Here is a 20,444-nt window from a genome sequence, read left to right on the forward strand (position 1 = left end):
ACCTCAGGGTGTGCATGGGTCTGATTTTTCCTGCTCTCCTTCTGTGGCAGATACTAGTCTTAAATTTACTAGAGTTTTGGTTTTGGCTGTGGCACAGAGGAGTCTATTTGCCCATCTGCAGATCATTCTTTCCACAGCAGTTTTGCTTTTGATATTTGCTGTTAAACCGATAACTGTGCTTGGCATGCCTCTTGGTGCTTAGCTAACAAAACGAGCGAACTCCCAGCAAAGGTATCTTTTTTGTGATGACTCTTAAAAAAAACTAAGGCAACCGAAATATAATCGGAGCGTGCTTTTGCAAGTGCTGCTCAGGTTAAGAAGAGCTGTAGAAGAGGAACAGAGATAGTGGCCCAAGGCTGATAGAGTATGTCAACATTAGCAAGCTGTCGACAACAGAAGCAGATCTGCAGAGTGAAACGGTTGGTGCAGTGTTTCAGGGATGGAGGAGTTTTTACTTTTGACCAGCTCGGGTCTGGTCTGTGGATGCAGCACCCATTAGTAGCTGAAGCTCATTAGGTGTGTGCCTGGAGCACATCTTCTGGTTTGGTTTCATTTGAAATCGATTCAATTCATGAACTTCAAGACCTGACTGTGATGAGAATCAAAGAGTGGTAGCTCTGAGAGAGCAAGACATTCACACCAAAAAGGCACACCTGACCTGAACTCTAATGGTAATGTAGATGCACCTGCAGAAGCGTCTTCAGCTCATGCCTCACTGCAAGCACGGGAACAGTCTTGCTGACACTAAACAGCTAGTCAGACATTAAGAGCTGATACAGTATTTCCTTCAAACAGGGGCTCAGTGATCCCCTACACCGGCAAAGAAGGGTGGAAAACCTGGTTGTGTTCTCCAAGTTTGGAGAAACTGGTTTCTACTGATGGGGGCGGGGTGTTTGTGTGTGTGTGTGGGGGGGGGGGGGCGGGGGGGGGGGGATGGCAGGGAAGATAAAAAAAAAAAAAAGGAAATCACTAAACTGGAGTAAACTGAAACAATCTTCTAAATGTTTTTCAACCAAACCTTGGAGTAAAAAATGCTGCATGCATACACACGTCTGCACACACACACACTCTAATAACAACGATGAACAAAAAACCCCAGAAAATGATCTGGCTGGAAACAAAAAGGGAGAATGAAACAGCCCATACTTCGCTAGCGTTTCTGTGATGAAGTTTCTGCAAATGAACAAGTTGTTTTTAAAAGTACAGTGTACAATCATATCACATTACATGCCTACACATCGCCTGCATCCAGTGCAAAACAGCATCCTCATTTTTGCCAGGTTTGGTAAAGAGACTAAATAAAGCAAGTATTAGAGGACTGAACATGAATATACTGGCAAATCAGCCCGTCTCCAGAGCAGAGAAAGTTCAGGTATGAAATGACGCCCAAACAAATGCACGGAGCCCTGCTGAAAACACAGAACGCAAAATATATCACCACTAGTTGGCTTGGAGAAAAAAACATAAATTCCTTTGAATCTCTCACAAGGTCACTGAACAAATGTCCAAGGCCAAGAAAACCATTTCCATTCTCAGACTTGTATTTTAATGCCACCGTTCCCTAGCGGGAGCCTTTCCCCAGTGGAAACCCTGTTTCTCCCCAGCCGCGCAGGCAGTCGCTGGCTGAGCCATCCTGATTTACACCAGCCGAGCGCTTACCCCAGCATCTCCCATTAAAACCAAACAGGCAGATGCACATTTATGGGACAATGAACTTTTCCATGGCTGCAGCTCGTCGTGCTTTTGCTATTACGGCCTTAATAAACCTGCGCATTCCCGTGCTGCGGCAGCTGCCTCGGGTGGGAGCGCGAGCAGCCGGCTCTGGAGGAGAGGCCACAGCTTCAAAAAAAAAAAATTACAAAAAAAAAAATCATGTTTAATTTAAAAATTAGAAACTGGAGCAGGCTGTGAGCACAGAGGTTGATTGAAACAAAATTTAAATTCCTGTCAAGCCCATTTAAACACAGGGGCCCTTCATAGACAATTAGCTGCTCCCTGTGAATGCTGAATAAACTCGGGCCTGGTCACTGTTAGAAGAGAGCAGGCCTACTGTGAGGAGCTGGAAAAAAATTAACTAAAATCAGCCTGTATGAAATATTTAGCCTCCCAGTTTATCACAGGGGTTTGGAAGTGTAAACAAGACAAAAATCGATTCCTCGGTGCCCTCCAATCAATCCCCCAAAATGGTTAGGGCATCTGTTTCTGCTAAATTTTGTTTACTCTGGCAGATTTGCCTTAATTGCAGTTGTTTATCTCCCATTGTCCCCGGGGCCCTAATCTCCCGATTACTAATACTTAACACTCATTTCACATCTAAAGCTACTTCTAATCCTCAACAGGTTTCTGGGGCTCTTAAAATTATTGAAACAAGGGAGAGGGGAGATGCAACCTCTTTGTGAGAGGCACATTTTCCTATCTGCTACCAGCTGGGCCCAATCATCACCAGGGATGGCGGCAACAAAGGTGCTAAAAGGCTCTTTCACAGGCACGGCTGCTCCGCCGGGATTCTGCGGATAAAAAAGAGCTTTGATGGGGGGAAAAAAAAAAAAAAAAAAAAAGCAGCCCTGAACAAGAGGGCTATAACAGTCCAGCCAAATAAAGTTACTGTCATAATCAACTGCTGTCAATCACAATGAAAATCCAATTAAAAATCTTTCAGTGCGGCCCTCTTAAGTAGAAAAATGTCCCCTATTTATATGCGTTTTTGTCAACCGCACAAATTAGAAAGTAGTATTAATTGATTTTTTACTACTTTAGGCCCTGATCCTCCTGCTGAATTTCTGCGGATGCAAGAATCAAGCGGCACAAATCTGATTAAGGGATTTGAGGCATAATGTGCACAGGTCACTAAGAAGCCGTATCTGTATCTCCTGCTTTATACCCCGCTTATTCAGAAGCAATTATTGCTCTTATTTAATACTGCAGGAGCGGCTGGAGGTGCTGAGCAGAACGCAGAGCCACGAGGAGCTCGTACCGCACAAATGCCAGCAATTTTAATTCACACAGAGTGTTTGAATAGATTTAAAAATCCAGTTTCATTAAACAAATAAATATCATATGGAGATTTCAACAGTTGCCTGTTAGACCAAATTCCTTGATGAATTTGGAATGAACAAGGAGGACAATACTCTGGGAATTAAGGCTATGGCTCCTATTTAGGAACTGTTAACAGGTTTGTTTTTTTTTTTTAAAGTAAGTATGTAGGGAAGACAGCTGACATAAAAATATCAACAAGACAAATGCACAGCTTCTCAATGTATCATCATCGAAAGACTTGCAATTCCACTACCAAAATGAGTGAGATGTAAATATTTGTCTCTGTGCCTGCAGAACTACAGAACAACCAGAAGTGCCAAATGAAACATTTGCTCAAATTAAACTGCAAAGCCCAGGAGAGTCAAGTAACCAAAAATATTAACTGTATCACTCTAAGCTGTTGCCAATTTTTTTTTTTTGTCCAATTTCCTTAGATTTTCAACTCTTCTTCCAGCCAACTCCAGTCACTTCACATTTCACTGGAAAGTGCCAGTATATCGTGCAGCTTTAGGGCACGTTAGAAAGTCAGCTGTTCACATTTTCTGTAAAAAGTAAGCGGTGGTATGAGCAATACGACTGCAGAAAACAGTGAATGGACGTAACACCTTCAAACTCTAATGCTCACACGTTAACCTTGTCACAATCTCAGTCTTCTGTAATTGCTGGATTTAGTGACGCTGATAGAATGTATTTCTCCATTTCAGTAGCCGATTTCTCCAAGTGACAAAGAACAACAAACCATACCCCTAAGGACAGAGATGGCTGAGGGTTTTTTTTTGTTTGTTTTTTTGGTTTTTTTTTTTTTTGAAAGACAGAGGGAAAGAGAGAGGGGGCAAGATCCATACAAGATCCATAACCCACCTTTCCCCATTTCAGTTGAGTGGGGAATGGCTTGAGCAATGCTGCCACCTGAAAGAAGACATTTTTTTCTCCAACTCTTGAGCTACCCTGGGCAAGGAAGATAATGAACACACAGTGACAAGAGCACCCTGAGCCCTAGTGTAAAATCCTAGCATCAATGAAGTCAATATAAATTTTGACATGGCCTCCAGTCTATCCAGGATTTGATCCAGAACTCCTCGTCCACTCTATGTCTGAATTGATAGATTGAAGATACCGTTTTGTATTTATCATATACATTTAATGGTTGGACTCCATCTTAAAAAGTCTTTTCCAACATAAACAATTCTATGATTCTATATTTACAACTGCCAAAAGACTTGGCTTTGTGCTTCTTTCCATGAGAAATCGGGAGAGCGCCCTTTTCTTCACATCTGGCATGTGTTTTGGCATCTGTCAGAATTTCTCCTTGTCATGGGGTGAATAACTGGGACCACTGTGACAGAGGAGAGTCTAAATTTTTGCAAACAAAGCTATCCATCAGAGCTCCAAGCATGGACAATTTTATGCTGGACAAATCATCACTGGTAGGAGATCCTGAACTGGCTCAGGAAAAAATCCCCAACCCTAATGCTTCTAAGTAGCTGAAGAGGGAAAATTCTTGGGTCACTGTGATCCAGCAATGAGGCATAAACATCCAGATAGGTAGAGAGAGAAAATATTTATCTGTAAAGCTGTCTTCATGAGATTTATGGGATGTATTTGTGAAAAGCAAAGCAAAGCACAGACGGCTCTCTGGTCTTTCCTAAAAGTTAACACCATCAAAAACCCCAACCCGTACAGCCATCTCAGCTACTCAAGTCAATGATGCCACTGCTCTAATGCAGAAGCCCAATCAGCCGCTGGGGAAATCCCTTTTATTGACAAACGTAAGTGGGTAGTATATTATTGTCTTTATTCTGAAGGTTTATATGAACATCCAGATAGGATTATGCTGATCCTCCATTTCTTTGTTTAAAGCATAAAAGTGTTTCCTAAGAGCAACAAACAATGGTTTAACACAACAAGCTCCAAATAAATTTAGCTCTGCCTGGTAAGAAGTGCTACTGTCCAGATCCTCTGGAATATAGCTACTTAAAATACATTATTAATACTACATATACTTAATATATACTTAAAAGCTTCACCTTTTTAATTTCCTATACTTGTTGGAGATGGGGGAACAGCCAGCCAGAATCCGTTTTTGAGAGTCTCTAATATCTTGGCACGTATCTTAACACACTTAAATATACAAACGATCCATCTGAAAAAATGCCCATTGTAGCAAATAAGATCAGGGTGCCTGATCTAAATGCCACTCCTGAAACACAGAGAGGAATTGCTGAATGCATAGGAATGGGAAATTTCAAAATTGCACTAGGCATTAAAATAAGAAAAAACAAAGAACATGTTTTCCAGCAAGTCCGTGGTTTTGACACAGATAATATACCATTTATCATACAGTCTTCTAAACTGACAGAACACCAACATAAAAAGTGTCAGTAAATTAAAATTTGAAAAAGGAGAAAAGCTAGGAGTAGTGCTTAAAATTTGGAGACTTGAACAAAAATTATCAGACCTGTGCAAAAGTAATCAAGTGCAGAAGGTGACCGATCTCCTTAGCCAAAAGCATTGCCTCTCCTTGCCCAATACCCTCCTTAAAAAATCCAAGCAGCATCCCGAAGACTGTACTTTTATGCACCTTATGTGGCAAGGCACAATGGAATAACTGCTACACACTTAACTTTGGGTTCTCAAACACAAGTTCTTTAAGTAAATCGCTTTTGTTTAAATAGCCATATGTAGCATGGTAGAGTTCAATGCTGTACTAACAAAAAAACTCAACAAGAGACTTCAAGAATTCTGCTGGCTTTCTGAAAAGTGCATACAATCTGCAAAATAAAAGGCCAAGCTTCCAGCTAAAGAAGAGATTTTAAACAATTACCAAAGCAGGATAGTGATATCATAAAGGCAATTTCTGCGCTAGCTTGTTTTCTGAAACTCTCTTTGCCTCTGAACAGCTAGAACAGATAATAACTATTAGTAAATCAAACTCCTGCAATATCCAGCTGTGTCTCACACATTTACATACAGATAGAATGGGTATATGTTTTTAATATGTATGCGATACGTACTTTTACCACAGCTGAAGTGCATGCTACAAAGGAGGAGGAGAATGGGAATGGAATCAGCATGAGATAATAAAGTGGCCTAGATAAAGTATTAGCCAGCGATTGATCTCAAACAGGGGATGCTGCTTCTCTCTGACCTGATTACTTACTATGCATAGATTCCATTAAATAGAGCTTAGGATGGAAAGCTGCTGAAAAATACCGTAAATACAGTCAGAACTACAGCTTCCCGAGGCAAACCAGCCTGCAGACACCTACCCATACACTCGGCACAAGCAGGAGTTCAAACCTTACCCGCACCGCCACATCACAACTGCTAAATATACAGGCGTGCCTGCGTTTCCCTGGGAGCCAGGCTTGCCATGCCAGGGAACTCCACGTTCCAGATGAAAACCGGAAGCTCACAGCAGGGGGAGGGGAATAAAATAAATCTTTATACAGAAGAATTGTTGAGATTTTTCTTTCCTTGTTGGAAGGGAAGAGAAGAGAGACAGAGGAATACGCTAAGATGTTGTGCGGCCTTCCCTGGTGCTGAAACAGGAGTATATTCAATTTAATTGACTGTTTGCCTTTCTCTTCTTACGAGGGAACAAACTGGAGACAAAAGAGCAGACACTGTAAGCGCGAGGTTCAGAATCACCACTGGTGAATTATAGAGATTATGTCTTTCCCTGAATGGACAATTTTCTCACTCTTTGGTGAAATTACTTTTTTTTCCCCCCCACTTCTGTGGAACAAGTCTGTTAATTTGAAATATTTTGAAACAATTAAATTATTGATTAAATACACACAGAGAAACTGATGTTCTATCCTGTTTTGTGGATGGGTATGTAGAAGGAAGGGCATAGCGACCGTGCGTGAATACGTGCGCCTGATTTATGCCAGCCGTTACGGAAATCTGGTATTCACTTGCGCAAGAATATCTATGGTAATAGAATACCTGACTTTACACGGGAATTGCATACAGCCTTGGCTCTGGCCCTATTTTCTGACAAAATGTGCAGTGACTTTTATAAAAAAAGGGCTTCCTAACATGATAGACGGGGTAAATCCATCCCTGATGTAGCCCTGTGACTTCACTGGAGTTGCCAGGTATTGTTAGTCGGCTCTTCAAACGCATTTAACAATTCACTGATTATCAGGAGAGCAGAAAAAGATTGATGTTCTGCTCCCTTCATTTTGCTTTCAGTCTTTAATTATACTAATTGGTTACAAAATAGTGACTTCCAGTACAGTTAATGTTCATAGGGGAGAAAGCCTGCACTCCATGGTTTTGTCTGAAGGTAACAATGATTGTGTGTTGTACCTTTCATCCTAGCTAGTACGCTTCTAAATAAAAAAACACAAACCCCCAAAACCCAATGAACAAGGTGAAATCCTGCTCTCATTTCAATCAATGGTAAGCTGACCTTGACAAGTCCAGGATTTCACCGATAGTGCCTGCATCACTCTACCCACTCTGGTAGTTAACAGGGAGATACCCATCAGAATTACAACAGAGGTTTCAGAAAGGGATGACGTGGAACTAGAAAGGTATTGTGGTAAGCAATTCTATAATTTAGAAAAACTAGAATCTAGAAAAAAAGAGGGTATTTAACAGCTTTTGTTCTGGCCCCAATTTCCAACAAAGTATGGTAATTTCCAGACACGTATGTATATATATGTGCAGTTACGCTGTGTGCATACCAACATATGATGCTAATGTATATATGCATATGGGTTTTATAAATAAAGTGCTCCTTGACAAGACTGGGTAAGTGCAAGAATGCAAAGGGCTTGACGGTGAGCAACTACTGAGCTAATAGTGAGTCTGTTACAGAAAAGCACAGGGTGCTCTGAGCCCATCAAGGCTGGAGGAGGGAATTTAGGGCATCTTATGAGGGTCAGCCACATTGCAGGCAAGGACTGGGTCACTTCTTTATTTCAGCAGCAGTCTACCTCATGCTTTAGTACTTGTTGTTGCAAGTTCATTTATAATTGAATAGAAAGCAGAATGAGGAGAAAAATGGATTAAACAAAAGATTTTGTTTAAAAAGTAGGAAGGCTTTTTTTTTTTTTTCCTGAGCCGCTATAATTTTAAAATTATTTTACAAAATACATCCTTAAAGGGGGACTAGCACACTCCAGGGCATGTAGTTGTAAAGATAAATCTGTGCACTTCCCTGGTACTGCAGGCACTCACCCTTTGGCCTCATTTTTATGACTCTACACCCTGGAGTGGTGTTATTGCTTACAAACATACATATATACTTATGGGGGTATGTGCGATCTGCAGATGTTTTATTTATAAGTGGCAGGCCTATTGCATCACTGAAACATACATTTACAAACAGATACAGGTTTTATGAAACCCTATTCCGTTGTTTTAATAGCTAAGCTATCCAGCCATAGCATAATAGTGCACAAGGTAAATGTGTCTACATCTCTAGAACCTGTTCCAAGTTTTCTCAGATGTGACTAACTGCAAGAATTTTCCAACCATCAAAAGTTAATAAAAAAGACAAAATAAGGCAGTGTAAGCCTTTCATACGAGACACACACCACCACAAAGTGGAGGGGCTCTGATAAACTTTAAGGCCTCATTTTACCAAGGTATTTAAGCAGGTGCCTAACTTCAAATGTAGATCTATTGAAGTTAATATCCTTAAAATTAGATTCACAGTTAAATACTTTATTAACCAGGATCTAAATTGAGACTAGTCTGGATTGTGAGATACCTGCCCCAAGGCATCTTCAGAGATTAGCCTTTAACTAGAGAATAGCTGCAACAGAAACACTTGTGTATTCTACTCGCAGTTCGCAGCATGTAAGCAAGAAACGAAACGATGCAAATGTGTCCTGATCTTGTTAAAATGTGTTAAAATTATTCCCAAATATTTAATGCACAGAAAATAAATTCTGATTCTACAGAAACCTCTTGAGTTACAGGAAACACAACATATAAAGAAAAGCAATAAACCTTTAAAAAGCAAATATATTTGAGGTGAGTCAGAGGGGCCTACAACTCTTATCTACAATATAAGTTACTGTAAATATCTGTGGTAATTGTTTGGTATAGAATTTTTTCTAGTTGCTTAAAACCAGTCAAAACGGCACTCTGCACTAAATGCACAGCCACGGGGGACCAGCCTGAGAGCAGGTACCCCATTACTGCCTTCCTGAAAAAATGGCAATTGCAAGCAGAAGAAGTGGTCTCTGAGCTCAGATTCCAACACTGAGCGTGCTTCTGCGGACAGACCAAAGCTACGTATTAACTCAATCTTCTGTAGCTAATCTAATTTCATTTTACATGAACATAAGTGAAAACAGTGGCTCCTGCATTTCATCAAAAATACACTACTTTGACCATATCCTCGGTTAAGACTGGCAAATGATGACAAAGAGTGACCTACATTAAGCTGTAATCCCTGGACATACGAACTGAAAAAAACTGTGTATTAAGCATCAAAATGGCTTTGACTGAAACTTCATACTGGCTGTGAAAGTTCTGTATTAACTCCCCAAATCACCAGTGAAGCCTGGGCCACGGTGAAGGTAACAGCAAAATGCCCATCAACCTCAGTGGAGTCATAATTCCACCTTTGGTTTGCGTGCTCTCTGTAAATATGTAACTGCTGCACAAGCCAGAAAGAGCTTACATTTAAATCAGTATGTAATTACATGAAATAATAAAAAATACAGAAGAGAATGGATACACTTCTATATACATGAATTAAAAAATATTCATAGACAAATACACACCGAGGGGCTCTGAAGTTTCACTTACCATTAAATCTTCAGGTGCTGGCCTTTCCTTTGGTTGTTTTTTCATGCTATGTGTCATAAAACAAAAACGTTCATATATAAACAATTGCTTATTTATTCTACTTGCTTAAATATTGAAGATACCCTCTTTTAACACAGAATGAAGAATTTCAACGTATTTCTTAACTTTATCATGTGCCAGTGGAAGACAGGGTTCCTGACAGTGGCCAAAACGTTAATGGATTTCTTCCTTCCCTTCCACCCCTCCCTTACAGGATGCGGTGGTCTATGCCGTTTGTAACCATGAACGTGTATAAAACACAGAGAAGACTGCAAACCAGACAGCTCAGAAGGCACAGTAAGTTGATTCTCATTTTGCTAGGGATTATTACATAGCTCGACACAAAGTATTATACAAACAGGTGGGAAATTTAACTCTAACACTAAACAGCTTCAGGAGGAACGCACAATACCCTGGGGTTTCCACCTTAATTTTTTCACATTTATTTCCATTACACTGCAGGGTGATAGTTCATTACACAGCATTAACCTGTTTATAAGATCATGTTTCTCATCCAAATAGTCCTAGTTTTCTGTGCAACAGGTGCAATTAGCTATTGAAGGCTGTGCTTAGCTGCATGAAGGAACACAATAACATGGCACAGAGGTGACCATCAGGAGCTGCCTACTAATTGGATTACATCCAAACAGCCAGTGTTTATGGCGTAATTGGCATAAAGTCATAAAGTCTGATACGCTGTTCACTTGACATCTCTAATACTTATCAGGAATTGATTGCTTAAATAGTATAGAGCTTCTTCTCATTTGCTTTTTTTAAATGGTAGTGCTTCCCACTAAAAAGTACGGCCAATCTGACACTATTTCTAAAATACTAGACGATCTGTGCTGTAAATCAGAGGTATTAACAATACGATTTACCCTCCCTACAAATAACAACAAGCCCCTCAAATAATGCAGGCATCAGCCAGTAACGCAAGCTGGCTGACGAGTGGGTTGGTAGCAGTTCTAATCTGACAGTCCAAAGTAGCTGTGTCCCCAGGGAAAACAAGGCTATTAGCCACCATCAGTTATGCTTCAGTTTGACATCTGTGGAAATTTTAACACAGGTTATCCCTCTCTCTGCCTCAATGAGAATTTTTTTTTTTTTAAAAACAGTCTGTCGTCAATTTTTTTGCAAGGATAAAGCGCGTAGACCTCCACACACATCAGTTCGTTGCGCTGCAGAATCCTCCAAGCAGCACTGCGCTTTGTAAACTGAAACTATTGAAAATGGAGGCCTGTGTTACACAAACTTTAATTATTTAGTTACTTTAATTAACCGATAATCAGACCGCTTTTTGTGTCTGTATTATTTGTTACATGCTATGTCAGTCCTGAGAGGTACTTTCTCCTGTGTTGCATATTCAAAATCCAGTTTTATCAGGCGACTCTTGCTGCAGTGCTGTTTTTTTGCATATAGCAGAGAATCTGAAAGCGCCGTGAAGCCCAACCTATAGACCTGCGGGGGGCCGAGGGCGTCAAGGAGGGCGCATCCCTGGAGCAGGATTCCCTCTCAGCCCCACGGCTGCAGCTTGCAGTGGCACACACTGAGATGGCTCCATCCGATTTAGCACAGCTGAGCATCCAGCCCTGGAAGCGCGTGTTTGCAGAAGCAATGGCTTCTCCATCAAACACATCGTATTTTTACAGAATTCAAGCTTGTTTCTCCTGCTGTACATAAATAGCTGCCCCCTCGCCTTTTCTTTTTTTGGGGGGGTGGGTTGGAATGGGGGAGATGCGACAGTTAAAAAAAAAATAATTCCCTTCACTTTGTTTCTTTAAGAGAGCTTACCCTCAAGATTTTTATTCTCTAGTCACTCAAGAACTGTATTCTTTATCCTACAAATTCCTCCTCTCCCCAATTCTCCTTTCATTTAAAAGGTTTTCAATGAACTATTCAGTTTTAAGGAAAGAAAATATACCCAGTGGTGTGTTTTAAAATACGACTCCCAGTAAAAATTACTTACTGAAAAGCCAATGAATTAATCAAGGCTGCTTGCCTTTCTAAATATTGAGGCAATTTTATAAGTAATATTTTAAAAAAACACTGAATAATATTATACACATGAGTCTTTGTAGCCTCTTTATCCCCAGATGAGTTCTTAGGAGTCTCAGCGCACAAGACTGCACCCACATTCAGGGCAGGTTTATTAAAACAGGAGAAACCCTTGTAAGTACTTTTACGACCCTTTGTGTAAATAACGTTTACATAATTTAAACAGTTTGCTTAGCTTTGCTGCCCCATCTGCCCAAGGCCCCCAAGTCCCTCTTCTCTCAGAAAGGATGCAAGGAAAGCCATAAGGTCTCGCAGAGCTGCAGAGTTAATGGCATGTATCATTTACATTGAGGGCATGGCATGTTTGCAAACTGAGCTTACCATTGAGTGATGAAGTGTACAAATGGCTCAGAGAACTCCCCGGCTGGAAGGACGGGCGATTCCTGGGATTGGATTGAAAGAAGAAGCAGAGTCAGAAGGAAAGAAGATAATTTTTTTTTTTTTTGAGGATAGTAATATAACAGCGACAACAAAACAAAACCAAAAAAAGAAAAAACGAAGGAAGTGATAAAGGCCCCTTTTCACACAGAGAATTTGAGGGAGAAAGGTACAAATTCTTCTGAGAATGTGTTATAAAACACTGAATTTCAACTAATGAGTATTACACAATGGGTAAAAACATGTGGAAAGACACTGAGGGGAGGTGAAAAAAGGACAATGATAGCCACAGGGTAAAAAGGAAGGTAGGGAAAGTGTAAATGAGAAATTAATGATTATTTAAGTAACACACAAATGGTCTTGTAATTAACAAAGAGCTGTGAAATTATTCTTGCGTTGACCTTTGTTCTTTCACTGTATTTGCTATTTATTTACACTCATGTTTATTTACACTTATTCATTTTAGAGGCTGTCCTCATATGCTGTCTGTTCTAGATTTAAAAGGCGAAAGAATTTTTAAGAGGAAAAAAATGCAGGATTTACCAGTCCAGTGGTAGAAAATAACCACCCAGTATTTATGGAAGAAAAAAAAAAATCTAAAGCACGAGAAAAAAAAAAATACAAACAGGGAACAAACAACACCACCATTTGCAAAGAAGGGCTTTACGAATTTAGGAGTTTTTCCAAGAATGACAGAGAGCTCCACTGTGTTTATAGTGTAACAGCTCAGGATGTAATGAAATTACACTGCAGAGTACTTTAACAGTGTCATCTCATTAGACCTACAGTTGGAACAAGAGAGCCACATAAAACAGGCAGCTGCAAATGACTCCATTCTCAGCTATTCTCATTTGCTATTAAAAATACCTTTCGGCATCTTTTTTCCTCCCTGACATCCCTACACAAAGTACCCTGCAAAGTATGATACATGCACCTATTTAAATTAACAAAGGAATGACTTATTTTAATCTCACTGTGCTTTGGAGTGCTTTGGCCATTTGGATGAGCAATATATCATTACATACAACCTTCCAGCGCTGCAGGCAAGAAACTCAGAGCGTGCAGCATTTGGTGGGAGCCAAACAATTTCTCTAGCACACAACTGTGTCAAATGCATGCATGTATTCATTATTGAGAATGCGAGGAAATAGCTTTGATGTAGTGGAAAAAAGAAGATGATAAAAGCACCTCTGCAATGTGTGTGCCATTATCAATGGTGGCAGATAGACACAACTGCAGAGCCTCCTATGTGATTAGTAAATATACATATAATTGCTGTGGCCAATTATCAGAAAAATGAGATCGGTAATTACAAGACAGAAAATTAACTAGAACTCTTATTAAGGCTTTGTTTCCAATTCAAACAATTGGAAACTGCTGGAAAATACAATTAAATCAAAAGTAACTGAAGAGTAAAAGGAGAAGCCAAAATTGCTTTACAATTTTCAAAGACTTCTATTAAAAACAAGGAGTGTTTGATATAACATGCCCAAATTCTCTTTGAACTTAGACCGGGTGAGGGAGAGGTTATTGTTTCTAAACTTATAAATGACATCAATATAGGAAGGTTTCCACCTGAGAGTGGAAGGGAGACAAGGAAATAAGCAGCGCAATTAAACTTTCTCCACTTCAAAGAACCGCGCATGAAAATTATTCATATTAATACAGAAAACGCAGAACAAAATGTCAGGCTTGCTTACACCGGCGCGGAGCCCAGCAGGCTTTGCCTCTCCCCACCATTTTTCCTCGTCCGGCAGAGCCTTCCTGGGCTGGGAGTAGCAAAAGCCACTTTCCCAGGTGGGACGGACTCAAAGCAGAACAGCAGGAGATACTCCGGGCACGCAGCACAGATCATTTTGTAAACCACAGGGCGAAGCTATCAGAGCCCGTTCCCTGGGGAACTGGCTCTGCCCAGCAATCTATCCCTGCTGTTTATTGTAAGAAAAATGCAAGTGAGGAGCCTGTTAGGAACGTCCCTCTAACGGGGCTGCCAGCTCGGAGCAGCCCATGCTGGGGAACAGGACAGGCACGTGGCACTTCACACTCATTTGGTAGGTGATAATTTCTGCAATCACAAAGAGATGACGGACCCATAATAGAGTGAAACTGCATGATGAGAGGGCAGGAGAAGCTGATGAACAGCTCTGAAGCCACCAGCATTTCACTTTGGCTCTCCCAAGCTGCGCTGGCATGGGGGTTGCACAGTCAGGGAAGAAGCTGCTCCAGTGTCGGTACAACGCCTTGCCCGCTGCAGCGCAGCCAGGGCACCAGGTGCTCCTGCGTAAGCGTGCAAGAAAATTTCACCTGGATGAAAGGAAAGGTTAAATGCTATTTTTTGGGGCACATTTTTCTGTACAATGCATTTCAAAGCCCACCCAGGCCTACTCTCTTCTGCTGTGGACTGGTCAGTCACGGCCTTGCCTTGGCTGGTTTGCTCTCAGGAGCTGAGGAAGAGATTGTGGGTGGGTGAAGATGAACACAAACTGGATCTCAGTATGAAAACTTGATGAAGACTTTAATACAGTCTTCTCAAGGATTTCAGACTGGGCACCCACAAATTTATTGGCTATTTGCCTGACAAACTGAAAGCCTTTTGGGAGAGCGCATCAATCTCAAGGAAGTACTTGCTGGCAAGTGTGTTTGAAGGAAAAAAGATCAGTGCAGATAAAAACTTTATCTCACTCCTGTACATACGAGCCAATTGCTACTTTACAGCATAGGTAAGATAGGGGAGGAGGTGGCAGGTTTTGGTTTTAGCTGAACCAGGAAAGTACAGGACCCTCAACTGCTTCTGAAGGTGAATACCAAAGAGCTGCCTCAAAAGCTGTATTTTACCTTGGTTCGAAAGAGAAAACATCCATTCAGTGTCTGCCCAGGGAAAGCAATGACTGAAACATTTCAGTTTCTGATACTATACTACGCAAGACTATTTCAGTAGTAGAACAGTGAGAGCATTTTGTAGTCAGAGCTATTTCTAGAGCGAAAGTGCTGCTGTTGCTGCCTCTGTAACTTGAGCGATCACAATGGTGTTGCATCAGGAACACAGCAAACATTTCCAAAACTACACAAAGTAAATACATCACCTATTGTATCCCCAAGTTCCCCAGACTTCAGCTGACACTCAAAGAGATGGGAATACGGGGAAATAAAGCAAAGCTACACGTCTCTACCCAGCCTGCGCTGCCTGTATAATGCAATAGAGTCACATCCGATGTAACCATCGGGATCAGAGTCCAGCCACACATCATGATGACCTGCCTTACTTTACCCACCCGCACAATGAAAACATGCTACAGAGGCAAAAAAAGTAGAAACCTGGGATTTTAAAGGAGTGAGGAAGCATTATACTCTTTTAAACTGGGAAATGGTTCTTCTATGGTCATTAAATGTTGTATCTTATAATATCACAAAGACCTATATATTGGGGATGCTGCTAACATGGCAGTAGGGACAGGAATGGTTTTAAGGGTCAGTGTACCATTGGCCTCTTATATCCCCAGGCAGCTTATTCCCAAGCCTGGCTATTTCCCAAAATATCCAAGCAACATATCCGTAACCGGGATCTGCTGCAGGAGACAATATCAGCCTCTGATTTCTCAAAACCAGCCAAGCTGTGCACACGCAGTGAGAATGGAGAAGGGCAATAGGAAAAAAGTTTGAGTGATGCCTTTGCCTTGTGAATAATGAACAGTTCAAGAAGGTCAACCCATTACAACTGAAACCGTTTAATTATTAATTATGCACAATCTATGAGCAAAAGGACAAGTTCAGAATGTTTAATGTGTGGTAACTCCGACTGGACCCTCTCTTGGCATTTTGTTATTAGCACTTGTCAGCAAGGTGCTCAGGCATAAAGAAAAAAGCACAGCAGCAGAAAATCTGAGCTAGCAGGAGGAGGGAGGGCTTTAAACTTCAAACACGGCTCCTAATATTTAATTTATAGAGTGCCAAGGCTCTGGTATAAACCTTATTGACTTCCATGGACTTAGGGGAAGTCACATTATCTAAATGAAGACCTGAGAATGAGAATACAGAGACAATCCCTCCAAAAGCCCTCTTTTGAAGGGAGTGATAACATTACTAGCTGTATCTTCTTTTTTTTCACACCTCTGAACAAAGGAAGAGTGAACCACCTAACAGCGTGTCCAGAAGTCAACCAAGCCTTTGCAATCTATGCAATAAGAGCTTGAATTACAGGTCCGAGCACTATCCTCACCTACGCTTCTCAAACCTGTTACTCAATGTCCCCTGATCTGCTTGGTCTCACTAAGCACAGCAGTAGCAGAGATGTTACTGAGTCTCAGGAAACAGATAATGCCCAGCAAACTCATAAATAAGTATGAACAAGTCACTTTCCCCCCCTTTTCTGTCCAGCCTGGAGGTTTACTTGGGCAAACTCATGAAGCAAATTCAACAGATACAGCTCTGAGGTGCTTATTTCTTTGGAAACACTCTATGTCAGTGAAATTTGGGAGTGGTTCTTGACTGGCAATATACACCGAAAGCACCTCATACTTTACACACCTTCAGAGGTCTTACCCCAACAATTTCTTGGGAGTGAAATATGTTCCCAAAGCAAGTGAAAGCCTGAGCTTTATCACATCCTTTCTGAAGAGAGGGAAATCTCACTATCTCCCTACAACAGGAAAACCAACAAATGCAGCTTTCTACATAAAACCTTCAAGGTGGCAATGGCAAAGCCCCCAGCTATGTGTTAAGATCAAACCTGTGTTCCTCCTACCTCCTCCTTCAGGGGCCAGCCTGATGGCCCGCCGCGGTGCAGAACGCTGGCAGCCTGTCATCGACACGTCCCCAGAAGAGAGCCAGGCTGCACAGCCATGCAGGCTCCAAGACGAGCTCAGCTGCACTTTGTGGGCAACAAAGCTGGTATTCCCAGCGGATCCCCACAAGTGTGCAAATAGGTTTTACTCCCTCTTCTCATCTGCTAACTCCCGCCCTGTGAAGGGTTAAATTTTCCCATTCCCCACAGCTACTGCTATTTTGCAGTACTCTCTCCTCAGTGTGAACGCCTGTGCAGAAGGAAATGCCATGGTCCTATGGCTCTATGGCCACAAGAGGGAAGTTAGCAGAACCCAGCAAACCAAACTTCAGTTCCTCTCTCCTCTGGGTTTCCCCAGCACACCCTGTCTTTGAAATGATCATCTCCTCTGAGCAGATAATCCTATTCTGCAACTTGTCCATTGATGCTGAAATGGCAGTATCTAATAAATAATGTGCGTGCTTTACAAAGCTTTTCTGGCTATCACTTCAGCCTAAAAAATCTCTAGGATTAAAGAATTTTTATGCACTCCAGCTTCTCTTTTACTAAAGCTTTCAAAGAATACACATATTTTCATACAGTAGCTGCATTCTACTTTGTGGCCAAATAGTGATTTTTAAATTTTTTTTTCTCCTGCAGACAAACTTGAGTTTTTAGATGCACCAGAAATGCTGCCAGGTGCAATTACATGGAATAAATGTGCTGCGGTTACCGAGCTGTTTCAAGGAGACCAGCAAATTACAACATTGTACACGTTCAGATTTAGTCCTACAAGGGCAAGTTACTTTCACAGCGTTCCTAAAAAACCCAAATAAAATAAAAAAAAATCCATTTCTGACTTTCTAGCCAATCTACTTCAAAAGCCTTGCACAAACCTAATGGCAGACGATTTCCTACAAGTAACAAGTTTGCAGAAGACAAGCAATGGCTGGAGGTGGCTCAGAGGCCCAGACTTGAAAGCATTTCTGGATTGTCCCTGCTATGCTCCCACCCCCAGCAGGAAGGTGAAAGATGATTACATCTCTGCGCCAGGTCGCTTCTTGCTCTTTTCTTAGCAGATGCCAAATGTGACAAATTATACGTGAGGGTATTTTGGTGTGAAGTTTTGTCTGCTGGGATTGGAGTGTCAGCAGTAAACTCATTTATTTCCAGATCTCTAGCTGGACGGGAACCAAGGTCGAAAGGCCAGTGTTTTATCCACCAAAACACTCAGCCTACCTTTAACACCTCAAATCACGTGAGAGCCAGCTATTCTCTCTGCAGCGCTACCCACTCCCCAAGTTCTTGAAAACAGCACGTCTGCGTTACCTACACCCGTACCGAACGCATGCAGATGTTTCTGGTTAAGTCAGTCAGCGGATACTTGGGGCCATTCGGTTGTCACTTCTGCAGCATTTGCTGCTGTGGGGTATTTTTCAGAGCCCAGAAGAGGGAAGGAAAGAAGCGGAAGAGTGTAATTAACATCAGGAATAATCTAGAGCGTACGACACGACATTTTCTACCTCTTGCCAAGCTTTGTACTTGTTAGTGCGGCTCTCCAAAGCGCCTTGCAGATAAGCATACAGGTAGCTGGGAAAACAGGTTAATCCTTTAACCGTAACTGTAATTGCTTTTCCTCTAAAACAAACATAAGAATTTTTTCCTCTCATTGCTGGTCTCTTGTCGATCATAAGCTAGCAGAGCACAGCAGTGTTTTGGGTAGATACACACACATACGCACATTTCAAATAGCTAAGGCACAGCAGCATGAAACGTAGCCTCTACCTGTGCACACCGAAGGGACTCAATTGAAAAACTAAACCCATTTGTTGTTCCCTTTTTCCTCTGTACACTCCCAATGCATTTTTATTGCTTTTTCATAAAACACTGCTGCAAATAATCAAGCATGACCATTGACATCCACAAGATTGAGTTTTAGGAACCATTAAATGAGCTTGCCCTCTTGGGAAGGTTCTTGCTCAGGTTGGTCTAAAGGTAATTATTCAGCAATTCCTACCTGTGGTTTTACCTTGTTCCTATATAAGTCTCTGAATCTCATACACTAGTAAGGTCACACTTTCTGTCTCAATAAAAGTACACCCTAAAACAACTTATTCACAGGACAAATTATAGTGAATTTGTGAACACATGCGCATGCACATGTCTATATCCTAATACCAGCCTTTCTTGCACAGAAATCTTCAACGCCCTGGAAATTTTCAGGGTTAAATATAGCTGTTCATACACTTAAATCAATACCTGAGAATCTAAAGAGAAATTCCTGAAGAAAAAATAAAGCCTGGTTTCATTCTGAGCCTTTGGAGTTTTCTTCTTCATTTACAGAAATAGCAAAATGCGGCACTGATGCATAAGGTTAAGAAATTCAGCACTCCAGAGACAGTGGTCTTCATCGTGCTATTTGATCAAGCTGAACATCCTGCAATTTTTTAAGGCTATGCCGTAGAACTGAATGGAGGCATATATTTAACCAGGTAAAAAAAGAAGGGAACAGAAACAGCGACATAGGATACACGTATTAAGTACAAGCTATTTTTTTCCATGGGAAAATTTGAAAATTTATTGACACTGAAATGCTTCACAGCTCAGTATTAACACTACACCAGCGTTAACTGATGCTGCTAAATGTTTCTAGAGTACAAATTTAAAAAGAAGAAAAAAAAAAAGGAGGTCTTTGATTTGTGGAGTTTGTAAAGTCCTTGAGCTAGATTAAACTGCAGTCTTGTGAGACCGAGTATCTCTGTGGGGGCACTTAAACGAAATGCTCAAGAAACTCATGGAAAGCTTCTCACTACTTACTCATGAAGCTATCAGAGTAAGGATTCGTGAGTACAACTAATTAATTTTCCTTTTACATTTCTGCCAGAGTCATCAAAACAGGCAGGTTTTTCAATGCTGCCTCCTATTTGTAAGAAGAGGATTTGCTCCTGAAAGTCTTCACTCCTCAAGATCCAAATGTAACTGGAATAATACAATATTTTAACTAAAATTGATGGACAAAAATAGAGTTATTTTTTCTCCCTAATTCAATATAGTTTAAAAAAAAAAAAAAAAAGCCCAAACAACAAGCACCTAAGTCACTATTACACTGAGACAAGCTATGGAAACTTCGCAAGTAAAATTCATTTATTTCAGGTTATGAAGAAGAAAGGGTTAGAAACTAGAGCTGATGCTTAACTACAGAGCTTTTGACCACAACTGCTCCAGTACAGCGAAACCCGGTTTACAGCAACCACCCAAGGGGCTGGCAATAATTGCTTTCCTAGAAGGGATACTCTAACTAAATAAAGGTCAAACAAAATAGCCCTGGAGAGCTTAAGGAAAATTTAAAGGAGTTGCTTAAGTCAGGAGGACTGCCTGCTGGATGCAGTCCACAGTGCAA

The 20,444-nt window shown here is 41.1% G+C and overlaps 1 protein-coding gene across 6 annotated transcripts in view; it reads right to left on the minus strand.

The window, feature by feature from the left end:
- Positions 1-20,444, minus strand: part of MAP2K5 (mitogen-activated protein kinase kinase 5) — a 141,080-nt gene that overhangs the window by 13,412 nt on the left and 107,224 nt on the right. For all 6 annotated transcript variants that reach the window (XM_055715552.1, XM_055715550.1, XM_055715548.1 and 3 more), the window contains 2 exons: positions 12,229-12,290; positions 9,814-9,859 (listed from right to left, as the gene is read on the minus strand). In XM_055715552.1, the coding sequence (XP_055571527.1) occupies positions 9,814-9,859; positions 12,229-12,290 (108 nt within the window). The remainder of the gene's footprint in view (positions 1-9,813; positions 9,860-12,228; positions 12,291-20,444) is intronic.

Source organism: Falco cherrug, chromosome 7 (assembly GCF_023634085.1).
Source record: "Falco cherrug isolate bFalChe1 chromosome 7, bFalChe1.pri, whole genome shotgun sequence".
NCBI lineage: Eukaryota > Metazoa > Chordata > Aves > Falconiformes > Falconidae > Falco > Falco cherrug.